Source organism: Calypte anna, chromosome 3, assembly GCF_003957555.1.
Source record: "Calypte anna isolate BGI_N300 chromosome 3, bCalAnn1_v1.p, whole genome shotgun sequence".
Classification (NCBI taxonomy): Eukaryota; Metazoa; Chordata; class Aves; order Apodiformes; family Trochilidae; genus Calypte; species Calypte anna.
In genome coordinates, this window is record NC_044246.1 from 99,838,968 (window position 1) to 99,855,150 (window position 16,183).

Genomic DNA, 16,183 nt, shown 5'->3' on the forward strand with positions numbered 1-16,183 from the left:
AATGCAGCAGAAAATATTCCACAAAAAGTAGCAGCGTAGTCTTCAGTAATGGGAATAGTGCTGTGGGCAGGCGTTGGAGGTTATCTGAAATCTTTACCTGATAGAGGACGTGGAGAACTGAAAGTAATTTCCTCTAAGGCATCTAATCTTGGGAGTGGAGTTCCTTTACTGAGTAATGGGAGGCAGAGATCAAAGGATTGGTAGGAGACAGCAGGTAGTGTCAGATCAGATTTTCTTCAGAGGTTGGTAAATATATGCGTGCAGTGATTCTTAATCAGTGAGGAGAAATTCTTTTTAAATGTTTTTCTGTCTTTATGGTGGACAGCCAGAGTGCAAAACCAAACAATTGTGTGTAAACAGGCTGGAGAGGAATGATAAACAGGCTGATTGCAATACGAAGAGATGCTTTGTCAGGCACGGACAGTTAAGTGGTGGTTTTGTAGTGTCTTTAAAAGCCTCGGATGAATGTTGTAGCTACCTGTTAGGGCTCCCTAGCTGAGAGACAGGGAAGTGGGCACAGGTTGCTTCTGCTGAAAAGGGGCACCAAGGAGTGCTGCAGCCTTGCCTTGAGCTCAGCTCACGGTTCTCAGGACCACTTACCTGCAGTGCTGCATGCAGGATCAGCCTGAAATCCTGCAGCCTGGAAGTGTGGAATCCAAAATGCCCTGGACAGGGGTGTAGGTGTTAGCTCTGCCCCTACCATCATATTTCAGACCTGTTGTGCATTGCCTCTATAGTAGAGTAGAATCCTGGACAGCTTTGACTGTGTTAGTAACTTTGGTAGCAGGATGTGCTTCTGGAGCTTGTAGAGGAGCAGAATTCCATCTGAGCTGGGAAAAAGCACTTTCTGACTGTGTTTTTAATTTTTGTTGGTCTTTTTCCTCTGCTTATATGCAGAGATGCCTTATACTTGGGCTAATAAAGTGTATGAAGCTAATTGCAATTATAGGGAAAATATCTGCTTAATACATAGTTTTTAGGTCACTGTATTTTATCATGTTTACACTCTGGAAACCCAGAATTATTTATCTTGTGATTATACTTCTAGGATATCTGAGGCACACTATCTCAGATTTAGAGTAAAAAGATTTTAAAAAATCAAATTACTTGGCTTATTTCTTAGTAGCTCAGATAGTCATTTGAGTGAGCTGCTTTCTTGTGGTTTCTTTTTTCCTTGCTGTGCTTATATTATCTGCCAAATATAACAGATGTTATTACATCCACAGAGCAAAGAGCATGGAGAACAGTAAACATTATAAGTACTAGTCATTGTTACTGTATACATTGAAAAGTCCATACCATGGTGTTACTGCTGCTAATATAGCATGACATATTATTTTTTAAGAAGCTGGACTTTTGCAGCAGTGAGTCCTACCTCTGGGTAATTCTGAGAGCAGTGAGAAGGGTTTAAGTTAACCCTTGTGTCACTTCTCCCAGAATTCTACTTTGTTTAAGCTACTTTAGTTTAAATTATAATTTCTATGGAAATAACTTTTGAGTTTTCCTGTGTGGCTCCTGAACTGTGTTTTCAGGAGGTCTCTTCTGCTTTCCAGAGAATAATTTGACTAATTTCCACAAGGAGAATTACTTTCCCAAATTTATGTATGTAATTTTTTTACAATGGAAGGGTGCACTAAGAACTGCAAGTAATAACAACCTTTAATGTTTGCACGCTGCAGTGTTTTCATGAGTTGGAAAGACCACTGCTCAATTTAAAACCCCATATATTAAGTCCAATAGTAAAAGTTAAATGAAAGCACATAAGAGGATTTTGACAGGTGACGATAATGGGTACTTCTCAGATCCTTTTTGTGCCCTCTGAAAAAAGAAATGGATCTTATTCTTTCTCACTGAGGAAGAAAAGAGTGCTTCATTTGGCCTGTAGGATTAGAGCACGAAGAAAAGGCTCTGAACCTCATTAACAGGTGGTATGTTTTGGTTGAAAGTGTGGAATGCATTACAAACTGCTGTTCTGTATATTTCAGGAATCTCAGATGCGTCAGAGTACAACTTACAGTTTACATCAACCTCAGGGAAACAAGGAACATGGCACTGAACGAAATGGCAGTTTGTACAAGAAAAGTGATGGGTAAGGACTCCTGGATTCTGTGGAAAAAATATTAGGTCCTAAGAGCTGAAGCAACGCAGTATTAAATATATTAAAATCTGAGTCACTTTTTTTTTTTTCCCCCTTTAAACCAGAATCAGAAAAGTGTGGCAGAAAAGGAAGTGCTCAGTTAAAAATGGTTTTCTTACAATTTCCCATGGTACAGTAAGTATTTGTTTACAGTATTTCATGTAGATGGTTGCTAATACAAGAAAGAAAGCTATGCTGGTCTATATTTATAAATTGGAATTAGCTGGATTCCTGAGGCAGCAGTTTGAAGATTATGGCTACATTTTTTAAGGCAGTCTTTCAGAAATATATGAAGACAAACACGGTAGCTAAAAATACAACTGTTTTAATGCTCATGACTGTTAATGGGGAAAAAAAATGTCTTTTTTAATCATTAATTTAGTTCATGTAAGACTGTTTATACTTTACCAGACTATCTAAAAGTACACAAATTCTAACTCTTTTTTTTTTTGAAAGACATGGTTGGGCATTAAGCCATCTTTTACATGTGAGTTAAACATCTTTTTTATATTTCCAAGGCAAACTGAGAGATTGTTGAATCTCTTCTCCTCCCCACATTTGCTGCTATATGGGGATTGCTGCTGGAGAAAATAAACTCTGAAGGCAACTTCTACCAGAATGACAAGAGAGAGTGTTAGAAGTCCCTCTTTCTTTGGCACTAATATTTGAAACACATTAACAAAATTTTAGTATTTATAGCTATACTCTATGCTTTCATATTTTCGACTTCTTACAGTTGGCTTTGAACTCAGATGTTTTTGATGTCCCATTACTTTTTTTATATTGCTTTCTCAAAACTTGTAAAAAAGTTTCTTAAGGCAAAAAAACCCTCATTGACAGTACTTCCCATTCTTGGTCTAATAAACAGTCCAGTTGCTTGATCCTGTTATGAACTGTTCTGTTCTTCATCCTGTTATGCCTGTTGCTATGACTACAAGCTGACCCTGGCAGCAAAAATGAATCAATCTCTCATTTGTTCATCTAATCACAAGCTATTGCCTTATGAATTGACAACCAGGAATTAAGGAGGAGTGCAAAACCAGCCTGCAAAGTAGAGTCATTACTACAATGGCTTCAGAATTGTCCATGAATTTGTCCCTGTTCTTGTTTAGGTGTCTGTAATAGAAAAGTCTACTCTTGTTTCTATACTGGTGTCCCTGTGTGCTGTAAATGTGGTTGGCATTTGACATGCTGTAGTGGTACTAGTGGAGTGTAGCCTGGGCAGCTCAGAGCTGACAGAGGCTACTAATTTTAAAATTTTAAATTTTAAAATTTAATTAAAATTAAAATTTAATTTTTAATTTTTTTTTAATTTTTAAATTTTAAATTTTAAAATGAAGAATTTTAAAACTTTCACAAGCAAGTACAGTTACTGAGTCTATGGAAATACTGTTGTTGTTCCTGTTTTATAAGCTGTCTACCAAATGGTCTCACATTTTTAGAAGTAGTAAGTTCCCAATGAAATCAGTGGAGCTGTAGCTGGAAAGCAGTTGCTGAGGCAGATACTTAAGTATGGGTTTAGATATGGGGGTTTCAAAAGTTTGGTCTTGATCTTTTTATACTACAAAATGAAGAGACTACCTTCTGGTTTTAAAATACACATCTAAAAAGTACTTTTACTTCTTTGTTCACTTTCCCCTTATGTATTGATGTCAGTTTTGTGTAAAAAAATAATGTTTTTTTCACAGGCATTGGAAAAGGTAGAAGTGATTTGTTAAGAATTTTCTGGGCCACTCTGTGTGCCTTTTGAGACTTTTGAAGCAACAACATTGATTTCCAGGCTTTCTCAGGGTTAATGCCTCTTGTTCTCTAAAATATAATGTGCCATTCTCACTTCCCAGCTGTTCATCAAAATGAACCATCTATCAGAAATTCAGTTGCCAGTTTTGGTTGCCTTGTCAAATACAAATTTGTAAAGGTTTTTCCTTTAAAGCCCAAGTATTCTTCACTGATTTCTTTTTTTTGACCACGTAGCCTCTCTTTATGAAGGACTGTTTTTTCAGCTAGTTCCTACAACAGCTAGTTCCTATCTTCAGCCAGTTGCAGGTGCTGTATTTTGGCTTAAACTTGCCCACCGAATGCTCTCCTGGTATGGATTGGGAGAGTATGGTTGGTTTGCTGTCAGACACCCAGCTATAGTGCTGAATAGATGTGTCTGCATTGGCATATGTACAAAAGTTATACTTCTAGACAACTAGAAGTTTCAATGACATCAGTATTCATAAGAGCAGCATACAAGGTAATGGCTGATGGAAAAACAGACACTCTTCTTTGTGGGATTTTCTGACATCTACCTGACCACAGTTTTAAAAGATGTGGATGAAAAAATTCTTCAAGCAGATTGAGCCATGTAAATGGGATTTCCTGAGTGATTTCCAGATCAAGAAGTCCCAAGGGAAAAACTTACATTTGAGGAACCTCAAATTCTTTGAAGTTGATTTGTGTTTACAGAGCTTAAATGGAATTTGGTGCTTGCAGAAAAGGAGTATAATAGAGGCTTATTATCAAGGAATCCTTTTTTTGTTGTGCTTTCTTTACTGCTGGAAACTTTAATCTATCATGATGATTAACTGATCAATCTTAAGGCAAGAGAATCAGATTAATCTTTTTGTATCTCAAATAAAACACTGTGATATCCAGAAAAAATAATGATTAAATCAGCCAACCAGTCTCTTAAGTAAGTGGACACACTTCTGTAAAAGTCAGCTCTATATCATAGCAGAGAATATAAGATGGTTGTCAATTAATTGTCATCTTGCTGCCTCCAAAAGCTCTCTTGGATACAATTTGGTTTACAGTTCCAGCAAGTGGCCTGCAGCTCTGTTGTTTCAAAGCATGCATGACTTGGTTATACCTGCTGCTTGTATTGGGCAAAGCATAACATGCTGTTTTTCAAGGACACCATGCCTTTTTTTTATCATTTTTTTCCCCAAGCAGGAAAAAATGTAATTGTTTCCCTTCTTATGTTTCTGCATGGATTTGATTTTTCACTGGTCTTCAGACATAGTTATGATAACATTATTTTTTGTCCAGCTACGTCGTTGTACCAGATTGTTTCAAGGAAAGAAGTACTTTTCAGACTTGTTCTCTCTTCTTCTTTGAAATAAATATTTTTGTCAATAAATTTAGAAGAGTTTGAGAAGATGTAAGTTTCTTATGATTCATTGCAAGTTAATTACATTATATGGTAGTTCAGCTTCATTTGATAATAGTTCTTGTTTAGATAATGAAATCTTGGTTTAGCAACTTGATAGATTAAAATTGTTAAAATGCAACAGTAAGGGTGGTAATGTGGATATATTACTATCTTTATAGTACTTCCTAATCTTTAGTACTTCCTAATGAGTTTTTAAAAATTATTAATTTTCAGATACTGTTGTCTAGAGCAGAGCCTCTGTAGTTAGATCTCCTTTCTGATTTACATCTTCTAAAAGAAGAGTGAAACCAGTTATCCACTCTAGCAAGTGCAAGCCATTCCTCAGGTCTGCAGGACAGGTAGCTAAATGGAAAGAAGAGATTATCACAGAGATGCTGCTTGAAAAGTCTTTGTAGCCTTTATGAGACTTGTTAAAAGTGAAGTTTGCTTGTGCATTTTTTTTTTAGTATAAGTGCCACTTTTTATTCAGTAAGGAACTGAAATAGCTGAGAGAAACTAGACTAGAAAATATGTATCTTTATAGAATATATTTTTGTTTCACTACATTTTTGATAATGAGGTATGTCAGTTTAGTTTTACATATATCTGTTGCAAGGCTACTCTTTGCAAACTTCTTGTTTTCCTTCAATGTGTCCCTTGAGTGACTTAAAAATTGAGCATTTGTTCTAAATGTGTTATCTAGGCTCTCTAATTTAAAGACATTAGTAGGAGTCAAAGTATTTGATTATTGAAAACCTAAAAAGCCAATCTCTTTTTGAAGTCAATTTCTAAATGTTAGATCAAACATACATAAAATTAATCTCTTTGTCATACTTATTCTTTCAGATAAATGTTATAGGTGAGGTGATCAGAGTAGTGATATTAACATGATTTTACCTCTCCCCCTAGCATCTATCCAATTATTAGTGAACAAAATAGCCAGATACAAGAAAACATAGCTTACATGATGCAGAAAAACACTTAAATCAAAACCTGAGTAACTTAAAAATTAAAGTAACAGCCATTTGTCAAGTCTTTTTGGATAGTGGGATGTTATTCTAGTTCTGGACTGCAGATTTCAGTCAGTATCAATATGCTAAAGTGCGTGTGCTTTGTCTTCAAATAGGCAAACCGACCTCCAGCAAAGCTCAATCTGTTAACCTGCCAAGTGAAAACAAACCCAGAGGAGAAAAAATGTTTTGACCTCATATCACGTAGGTTTGTTGTTTAGGTCCTTTTACTTGAAGCTAATATCAAAGATTTTGCACTATTTCTGTAAATGTTTCAATAATCCACTTGTTTTTAAAGCTGTCTTTGATCCTTCTTTCTATATAATTTTTTGTTAAAGTAGAGTAATAGTATTTTTACTGTGACTCTTTAAATTGAGAATTGTCACTCTTTAAATTGAGAATGTCTTAGCTGGTCATCTTGGAAAGTTAATGACTTTGTGTGATATCAGAAGAAGCTTATAAAACATGAAAAAAGATCTTAAAATTTAAGCACAGTGATTGCTTTGTAAGTGAAGAAAATAATGAAAAATTTTCTTTAGTTTTGTTGTCTCACCATAGATATTAAGGTGAGATAAAGAGGGTACACATTACAAGCAGCAATAATGAATGATTCTGGGAACTGAATGGTGTGATAAAAAATTGTGTAGTAGAATTCTTCCTTTGTTTTTTCACTGGGATGTTTTGGAATTATATTGCTGCGCTCAATAAAAATATGTTACTAAAATATATATCTCAAATTATTTGGGGAGAATATAAATCCATTCCTTGTTTGTTCCTTTGTCAGAGCATTTGTTCTTTTCTATTTGTCAATGTAAGATATGCTCCTTATGTTAATAGACTAGGACTCAAGTATGCAATGTAAAGCTTTTCTATTTCTGTACAAGAAAGTGGTCTTGCCTGTTTGCTTTTGTGCTTTTTCTCTCTTGATTACCATGTCACATTTTGCCCAATATCAGCTTCTCACATTATAATTTGTCTCATCATACACATAATAAGGCATAACAGGCCTCTTAGTTTTCTCCAGATCATTTTTTCACTTTGTTTTACTATAGGCTTTTAAACCATTCCTTGATTTTTTAAAAAATTCAGCTTGCTTGTATCATGGCAAGAGAAAATCTCTCATTCTTTGTCAGACACTTGTCTGTCCTTTCATGTACCCTCACTCACTCTCTTAAGATTTTCCATGTTTTAAACTGTCTTTTAATAAATTTTTGCCTGCATATTTTCCAAACTTTAGAAATTTTCAACCTATAATATCTTTTTGTCAGTAGCTTTGTTCCCATCAGCTATACTAATTTTAGCTCCCAACTCAATCACCAAGCTCTACTATATCCCACTTGTTTCATAGACTTAAAATGTATTATTCTTTTTTCTTTAATAGTACCCACAATACTTCGAATTACAAAAGTAGTAATCTCAAAAATTTTAGCTTGATTTAATTGAAACAGCTTGGAGTTTATCCTGATTGTAGTTTGAACTTTGTATCTGTCAAACTCTTTTTGTCATTTTTGGTTACTGTAGTTTTAAGAGCTCATTTGGAAACTTTAAGTCTTTATTATTTAAACAGAGAAACTTAAATACAGACTCTTATGTTTTAGTCACAATCCCCAGCACCCCCAGCAGAACTTTAGACTTGTGATTACTGAGATTATCCCTAGAACATGAAAAAACTTAATGTGCTCTCCTGCTGCTTATGTGATAGAAGCACAGCACTGCAGAAAACGTTTCAGTTTAAAGAACAACAACCCACCAGTGTAAATACATGTATAAACATAGCTGAACTGTAGGTAGTCTGAGTGAAACTTGCTAAATAGACTTTTTGCCTGAAAACCCCTCTTGTGATGAGACTAGAGACCTCAGGAATCGTACATTAGTTTTAGAATTTTCTGAGAGATTTCTGCAAAACCTTTTTTTCAATTGTTTTTTTAATCAGTATGTGAATTATTTATTGTGCAGACGACAGGACTTACCACTTTCAAGCAGAGGATGAACAAGAATGTCAAATGTGAGTTACTTTGCTAACTTTATTTCTGATACTGGTGTTCTGCTGAGACATTACCTTGAACTTCAGAAGTGCCAAAACATTTAATAGCAAAATATTACTGCCATTTTAGATGGACATCTGTGCTACAAAACAGCAAAGAGGAAGCTTTAAATAATGCATTCAAAGGAGATGATAACACAGGAGAAAATAATATTGTCCAGGAACTGACAAAAGAAATTATATCTGAAGTCCAGAGGATGACTGGAAATGATGTGTGTTGTGACTGTGGAGCACAAGGTGACTCAATTAAGCATACTTCTAATTGGTAAAAATTCTATGTGTCATGAGACTATTTAAGCTGGTGTTTTTACGCTTTCACTTTTACTCCTAAGATTATACACATAGTAGAATATGCTAATAATTTAATTGTACTGCTTCAGTAAGAGTGATTTGCTATATGCATATAGTCAGTGGGGAGAAAGGTTATAAAGAAGCTTATTTTTCTCTCATTTTTCTAATTATGATTTTTGCTTATATAAATCAATTGGTCTTATTTTAATAGCCCATAATTAGGTAAAAGATTTAGGTAAAACTGGGCAGCAGTAAGATGCTTCAAGCATTTTCCTAATGTGCCCTTCTTTTTTTTCTTTTGTGTTTCTTTTCTTTTGCTTTTCTTTTCTTTTGTTTTTTCCTTTTCTTTTCTTCCTCTTTTCTTTCTCATCTCTTTTTCTTTCTTTTTCCTATTTTTTTTTAAATCTTCTTTTTTTCCTTTCTTATTTTTGTTTTTACTTTTAATTTTTTGGCTTTGAGAGGATTAGCCAGGCAATATGTCTAAGACTGCACACCTGGAAAAGAATGCACCCACTATGGTTTGCAGTGTTGGTTTTGTAGATTGATGATTTTCTACTTTAATCTTCTTCAAATTATTTTTAAAATCCTACTGTTTCTTAGGCTATTTTATATTACAGAGGCACTGCAGGTCTTAAAATTTTTTATCTGTAACTGTAGCTGAAAATGTCAGACCTGAGGCTCTATGCACTTTATAAATCAATAGTAACCTCTAGCTATGGTATAAAACTGTGGGAAGAGTCAATCCTGCTGTCTTTAAAGGAGAAGATTCTACATAGCTACTACCAAACCTTTATCAAATTAATTAAATTCCTAAGATGACTAAATCTTCAGAAATTAATTATTTGTCTGGAAGATGAGGGAATGTATGGCAAGAATGCAAAACACCGGGAGAAAAGACAAGCAAGGGTGACTAAAGGAGAGGAATGAGACTTTGAAATAGTTCAGTGAGAATCAATTGTAGTGTGGTGCTGTGTTTGTATTTCAGAATCACTGCTGTCTCACTTAGTCTGAAGTCTATAGTTGAAATGAAAAAAGAAAACAAACAACCACCTGTAGACATTTTTATTCCTATTTGACCTGTACTTATACCCCCAATTGATAATGTGACACCATTATACTGGTGGTGGAAAAATGCAGTTCCAGAAAGTATGTGGAGAATTACAAACTATACCATTCAAGTACCTTGCTTGGACAGCAATGTCCATACAAAAAAAAAAATTCAGTAAAATTTGTATCTTCATTTCCTTGGCCTTTAAAAAAAATCCTGGTTTGTGTCCCCAGTAGAGTAAATTTAAATACATACTTTTAAAAAACCAGATGATTCACATACAGGAATCTTACTTTACAGCATGTTTTTTCTGCATACTACATTTTCTAGAATGAAATAATTACCTGAATAAATTTTAATTCTATGGGTGCTTTCTATTTCAGATCCTACCTGGCTTTCAACGAATTTGGGAATTTTAACTTGCATTGAATGCTCAGGAATCCATAGAGAACTTGGTGTTCACTATTCCAGAATGCAATCACTTACACTAGATGTGCTGGGAACATCTGAACTTTTGGTAATCTAATTGCTTTTATTAATTTAAAATTAGTACTATAAAATACTTCCAACAGAAGCATATTTTTGTCACTTTAATGACCTGTTATTCCAATCCTGAAAGTTGCCTCTTGCTAAAAATAATTTAAGAAAACTTAGCCTTCTGGAACCTTCTGGAGCCTTCTGGAACATAGAATCTTATAATAAACTTTGCCTGATCTTAGAATTCAAATCAAGGGAGGCTTCATATTTTTGTGTTTCCCAGTCTTTTTACACTTGGTTGCTTTTTAAAATCAACATAGCTGTTTGACATATGAATATGCCTCTCAGATTAAATATTGAAGGACTTTACAAATACTTCCCATTAATTATTTAGCATTATTCTGGAAGAGAACTTTAATCCTCAGAGGGAGGAAATGTGTTCATCTTTGCTGCACGAAGATGTTACCACATTATCAGCTGCTCTGTGACAATTCAAATGTGTGTTCTTACCCAGTACAAAGTATTTTGTGTGTATTGTGTGAACTGGTGTCTTGATGGATTATTCTGCAGTTACTTGTTCATGTACTAAATTGCAGATGAAGGCTGACATCCAAGAGGATGCCTAATCTGCTAATGATTGCTGACATAAAAGCAGAACTAGGAATTAGAAACAAAAAAAAATTCCAACTCCCATTTTCCCTTCCCACCCATTAGTATGTACATAGCCAGTAACTGAACATGTTCATTAAGAAAGCTGTGGATTTATTTTTTTTTTTAAATCAGCTTGCAAAGAATATTGGGAATGCTGGGTTTAATGAGATTATGGAATTCTGTCTGCCAGTTGATGAGATGGTCAAACCTAATCCAAGCAGTGATATGTAAGTAAAAAGCTTTACTTATGTAAGTAAAGCACTGTTCTGAAAAAGGCAGTGCTTTAGCTTAATATTGCTAATGAGTCGTGCCATTATGGTTTGCACCAGCAGGCCATGGAAGATATATATAACCTCATAGCCAAGAAGTAAACCTTCTTTCTGGTGCTTTGCATGTCTGTTTTATTTAACTTTATTGGCTTGTATCCTCCCATTATTTAACCAATACTCTGAATCATCATTTGTAGGACAGAAACTAATGACATCTGTCTTATTGGGAATTTTAAAGACACACAAAGGTAGACAGTAGAAACAAAGCTGTTAATTTTTTGCTACATAAGCACTACACAGGAACTGGAATAACATAAACATTTTACCTGAAAGATACTGAACACCTATTGGAATTCAGTCCATAACTGTGTGGCATAAAGACAAAACATTTAATTGAATTCCTCGAAAACACTGAACTGTGATGGCACAGACACAGCAAGGACAGCTGCCTACTTGGCTGGATACTACTCTGTCTTAGAAAAGCTTGTAAATGATACAGGAACAAACCCAGAAGAATTGGCTTAGGACTTTACATTATGTGAACCTTCACCATTCTGACAGAAACAGTATTGAACGCTGCAGTTTTAGTTATTTTCCACTACCACTATAAATAATACAAAATACTTATATTAATAACTAGAATTATGAATGACTTTACTGAATGCTAAATCAGCAGTATTCAAAGACTTCTAAAAACAGATATTTAAAAAAAAATTTAGTTTGATATCTCTACATATCAAATTTGTTTGGGTTTTTTTTTTGTGTGTGGTTTATTTGTTTTTTTTTTTTAATAAAATGAGAACCTGAAGATAAGTACTTCTTAAGAACTATGAAGAAATAGTCATACACGTTAGGAACAAGAGCTATCCATTAATTCCATTCAGTATTATTTGGATTTTGTAATTTGGATTTTTTCCATTGCATAGTACATAAAGGATGGCTTTACTGCATGTCCTGTGTGCCATGTCTTGTATACCTCATGAGAGCTGATGAGGAGTTAGGCCTTTGGGAGGTGTGCAAGCTCCTGTCTTCCTGTGATGGGAAGAGGAGTAGTCATTTGTTAGTTGGGTATCAACAACAAAAGTTATAACTTGTAATGATTCAAGTATATGAAGTGTTCAACTCAGTTTAGAGGCAAAACTAAAAACTCCACATCATCCTCCCTGTTATGGATGGTTGTTGTGAAGAGTTGCTTTACTGAATGTCCTCAGTGCTGTGAATACAGATCCAGAGCTTGAATGATCTGTGCCTGAGGTACAGGACAGATTTTTATATCCTATGCCTTCCATCCCTTTCCAGAATTGTGTAGAAGCACAACAAGTCAGGTAAAAATAAACCTGACAGGCTGCTGTTACAAATTAGTGGTCTGTCTTCATACTGGATACTTGATTCACTTTCTATAGCTACATTCCATACTGGGAATACAAGACTGCATGTCTTGCATGCATATTTGAAAAGAAAAATTACCATAATGAATGAGAAATCATCTTTCCCAGATTTTATTTCAAATTACTTGTGTGTATAGATGGGAATTCTAATGTGTATCTTCTGCTAAAAGTTAAAGAAGTAAATTATATTGATTTGCAGGAATGCAAGAAAAGATTATATTACTGCCAAGTATATTGAGAGAAAATATGCAAGGAAAAAGCATGCTGACAATGCAGCTAAGTTACATGCTCTTTGTGAAGCAGTTAAATCAAGAGACATTCTTGGACTAGTCCAAGTATATGCGGATGGTGTGGATCTCACAGAAAAAATTCCACTGGCCAATGGCCACGTAAGTGTTGTGTATTTTATTGAAAATTATTGTAAGATCCATGTGCTCTCATTAATTAAAAAACAACCTTTTTTCTTTTAAAAAAAATATGATTTGAAACACTGTTCTGAACACTTGTCCTTTTAATTATGTAATCTAATTATAACAAAAGGTGTTAAAGTTTACTATAACATTGTTTCCAAATAGTATTGTATTTTAAATGTGTTAAAACATGAAACATTAAATAATTCAAGAACCTGTTTGTATTGAGCCCATTTGTTTACTTTTAAGGAAAAAAAAGAAGCAGTGAAAGTCTTCGCAGGAGTTCATAGAATCATAGAATGTCAGGTTGGAAGGGACCTCAAGGATCATCTGGTCCAACCCTTACATGATAAGTCTCAGCACCCTGTTGAGCTCAGACTTAAAGTGGGGGAACCCACCACTTCCTCTGGGAGACCATTCCAATGTCTGACTGTCCTCAGGGTGAAAAATTTTCCTCTTGTGTCCAATCAGAATCTCTCCAGGGGCAACTTTTGCCCATTGCCCCTTGTCTTGTGCATGTGACTCCTTGTAAATAGGGAGTCTCCATCTTCTTTGTAGCTGCCCTTTAAATACTGGAACATGGTGATAAGGTCTCCCCTAAGCCTTCTCAAGGCTGAACAGACCCATGTTGTCTTTAGTGGTAGTTATTTTAATGGTAGCATGAGTGAATATTTTTAAATTAGATGTTTTAATTGACATAGTTTATGTCCTAATAAAATTTTCATTTCTCTGCAAATCAGCAGAAACAAATGTGTTATTTTGTTTTAATAGGAACAAGATGAAACAGCACTTCACCTCGCTGTTAGGTCAGTTGATCGAACATCCCTTCATATAGTTGACTTCTTAGTGCAGAACAGGTAAGTGTATGGAAAATTATTAAATATTATTTATACTGCTTTTATGTCGAGCAATACAAATACTAAATGAATGCAAATACTAATTCTAGCATTTGCAAATGTAATTTTACACTTTTAAAGTCTTGTATTGAGAGAAGCTCATTTCTATAAGGAAGGAAACTAAGTATAATCAGCTTTCTTCTTTTTTGTACTCAACAGTGGCAATCTAGATAAGCAAACATGTAAAGGTAGCACAGCCCTGCATTACTGCTGTCTGACAGACAACGTTGAGTGCCTCAAACTGCTGCTGAGAGGAAAGGCTTCTATTGAAATAGGTAAAAGGGTAATGTGTACCTCAATTTCATATTTGTCACTGCTTTAGATTAGAAATGGTGAAGGTGGAGTAAATTCATTTTCTCCTCAATTGTTTATTATAATGCTGTAAATATAATAATTATTTTAAAAATCAATATTTTCTGTATATCAAGTTTAAAATTTACTTATACTTGTTTTTTAAACAAATTTAGATCAGTAGGTAACAAGATTCTAAGTGATATGTTGTCTAGGTATATACTACCATATCATGGCTGTTACTCCAAATATATGGCATGTGAAGTTGCTACTGCTCATCACATTCAGAGGGTTGGTGGTAGGACAAAGTAAGAGATGAATTTTGGAGTGTATTGGTCTAGTATATACTATGTACCTGCAGGTTTGTCCTTGTCTTTACTAACAGACATGTTAAATAGTGATGCCTATAATTATAACTTCCTTTTCTTATTGTAAAACAGCTAATGAATCAGGAGAGACACCACTTGATATAGCTAAACGTTTAAAACATACTCACTGTGAAGAGTTGGTAAGTTTTGCATCTTTCTGTGTGTTTGTGCATTTATAGGCAGAATCATGTCTGAGTAGTTAACAATTTACGGTTGAATATTCAATATATGCATTCCAGATGGAATAGTTGTGTGAAATATTTACTTATATCAAGTTATATGTTTTTAAGAAGACAGTTATTTTTATGGATGCTTTGGAAATGCTAAATTTTGGGGGCCAAGGGGATGAATCCTGTTTGAGGTACTAGTCCCAGATTCACAAGTAAGATCCCCTCAGATGACACCAAGTTGGGTGGGCGTGTTTGTCTGCTTGAGGGTGCAAATGCTCTACAGAGGAATCTGGGCAGGCTGGATCAAAGAGCCAAGCCAGTTGTATGTGATTCAACAAGGCAGAGTGTCTGCTCCTGCACTTGAGTCACAACAACCTCAGGCAACCCAACAGCTTCAGGAAGGGCAGCTAGAAAGCTACGCACGGGAAAAGTACCTGGGAGTGTTGTTGACAGCCAGTATCAGGCAGCAGTGTGCCCAGGTGGCCAAAAAGGCCAGCAGCATCCTGGATTGTGTCAGGAATAATGTGGCCAGCAGGACTGGGGAAGTGATCATGCCCCTGTACTTGGCACTGGTGAGGCCTCACCTTGAACACTGTGTTCAGATTTTGAGCTCTTTACTTCAGGAAGCACACCAAGGTACTGGAGCATGTCCAGAGAAGGGCAGTGACCCTGGTGAAGGGTCTGGAAAACAAGTCTTATGAGAAGCATCTGAGGGAACTGGAGTGGTTTAGTCAGGAGAAAAGGAGGCTGAGGGGACACCATATTCCTTTCTACAACTACTGAAAGGAGGTTGTAGTGAGATGGATATTGGTCTTTTCTCCCAAGTAAGAAGTGATAGAACAAGAGGAGATGGCCTCAAGTGACCTAAGTGGGGGTTTAGGTAGGATACTAGGAAAATTTTCTTCACCAAAAAGCTTATCAAGCATTAGAAAAGGCTGCCCATGGAAGTGGTGAAGTCACCATCCCTGGAGGCATTGAATAGATATGTAGACATGGCACTTAGGGACATTGTTGAGTGTTGAACTTCACAGTGTTTGGGGTTGGTTTTGATCTTCAGGTCTGATTTTGACCTGAATGATTATGATTCTGATCACTAAAGTACTTTTTATGGGTGAAGGCTATTGGTGAAGGCCATTTTCTTGATGCCAGAGAGTTTGTAGATGCTCTGTCAATGGAAGTGCTCAATGTTAAGTTGCCTGGGTTTTTGAGCAATGTGATCCAGTGGAAGAAGTCCCTGCATGTGGCAAGAGGGGGCAAGGACTTGGTGATCTTTAAGGTCTTTTCAAACACAAACTATTCTGTGATTCCATGAGGAGAAGCTGGCTACCATCACTGTTTTTAATAAACAAGAAAAATGGATTAATGTGTGTCAAGGTTTCTTGGTAAGAGAGTCTAATTCAAAAAACCTGCCATTGCAGTTAATTTCTTTGACTTGCAATTTCTAGATCAAAATAAATAAGTTGTGCTTGTCAGAACACAGAGACAGAACCTATAATGGTTAATGAAAAGCCTTATCTATTTTAATTTATTTGTGTTGTATTTGGTCACAGAGGTTCATTATTTAGACTTAACCCAGTGCAATAACTTTCCAGATTAC

At 35.4% G+C, this 16,183-nt stretch overlaps 1 protein-coding gene across 1 annotated transcript in view; it reads left to right on the top strand.

Moving 5' to 3' along the window:
- The window catches only part of ASAP2 (ArfGAP with SH3 domain, ankyrin repeat and PH domain 2), an 85,764-nt gene that overhangs the window by 51,762 nt on the left and 17,819 nt on the right, over window positions 1-16,183 (top strand). The window contains exons 10-20 of the mRNA XM_030447807.1: window positions 1,986-2,089; window positions 2,203-2,272; window positions 6,400-6,487; window positions 8,240-8,288; window positions 8,398-8,564; window positions 10,050-10,183; window positions 10,927-11,021; window positions 12,651-12,840; window positions 13,633-13,718; window positions 13,917-14,032; window positions 14,489-14,556. Of these exons, the coding sequence (XP_030303667.1) occupies window positions 1,986-2,089; window positions 2,203-2,272; window positions 6,400-6,487; window positions 8,240-8,288; window positions 8,398-8,564; window positions 10,050-10,183; window positions 10,927-11,021; window positions 12,651-12,840; window positions 13,633-13,718; window positions 13,917-14,032; window positions 14,489-14,556 (1,167 nt within the window). The remainder of the gene's footprint in view (window positions 1-1,985; window positions 2,090-2,202; window positions 2,273-6,399; window positions 6,488-8,239; window positions 8,289-8,397; window positions 8,565-10,049; window positions 10,184-10,926; window positions 11,022-12,650; window positions 12,841-13,632; window positions 13,719-13,916; window positions 14,033-14,488; window positions 14,557-16,183) is intronic.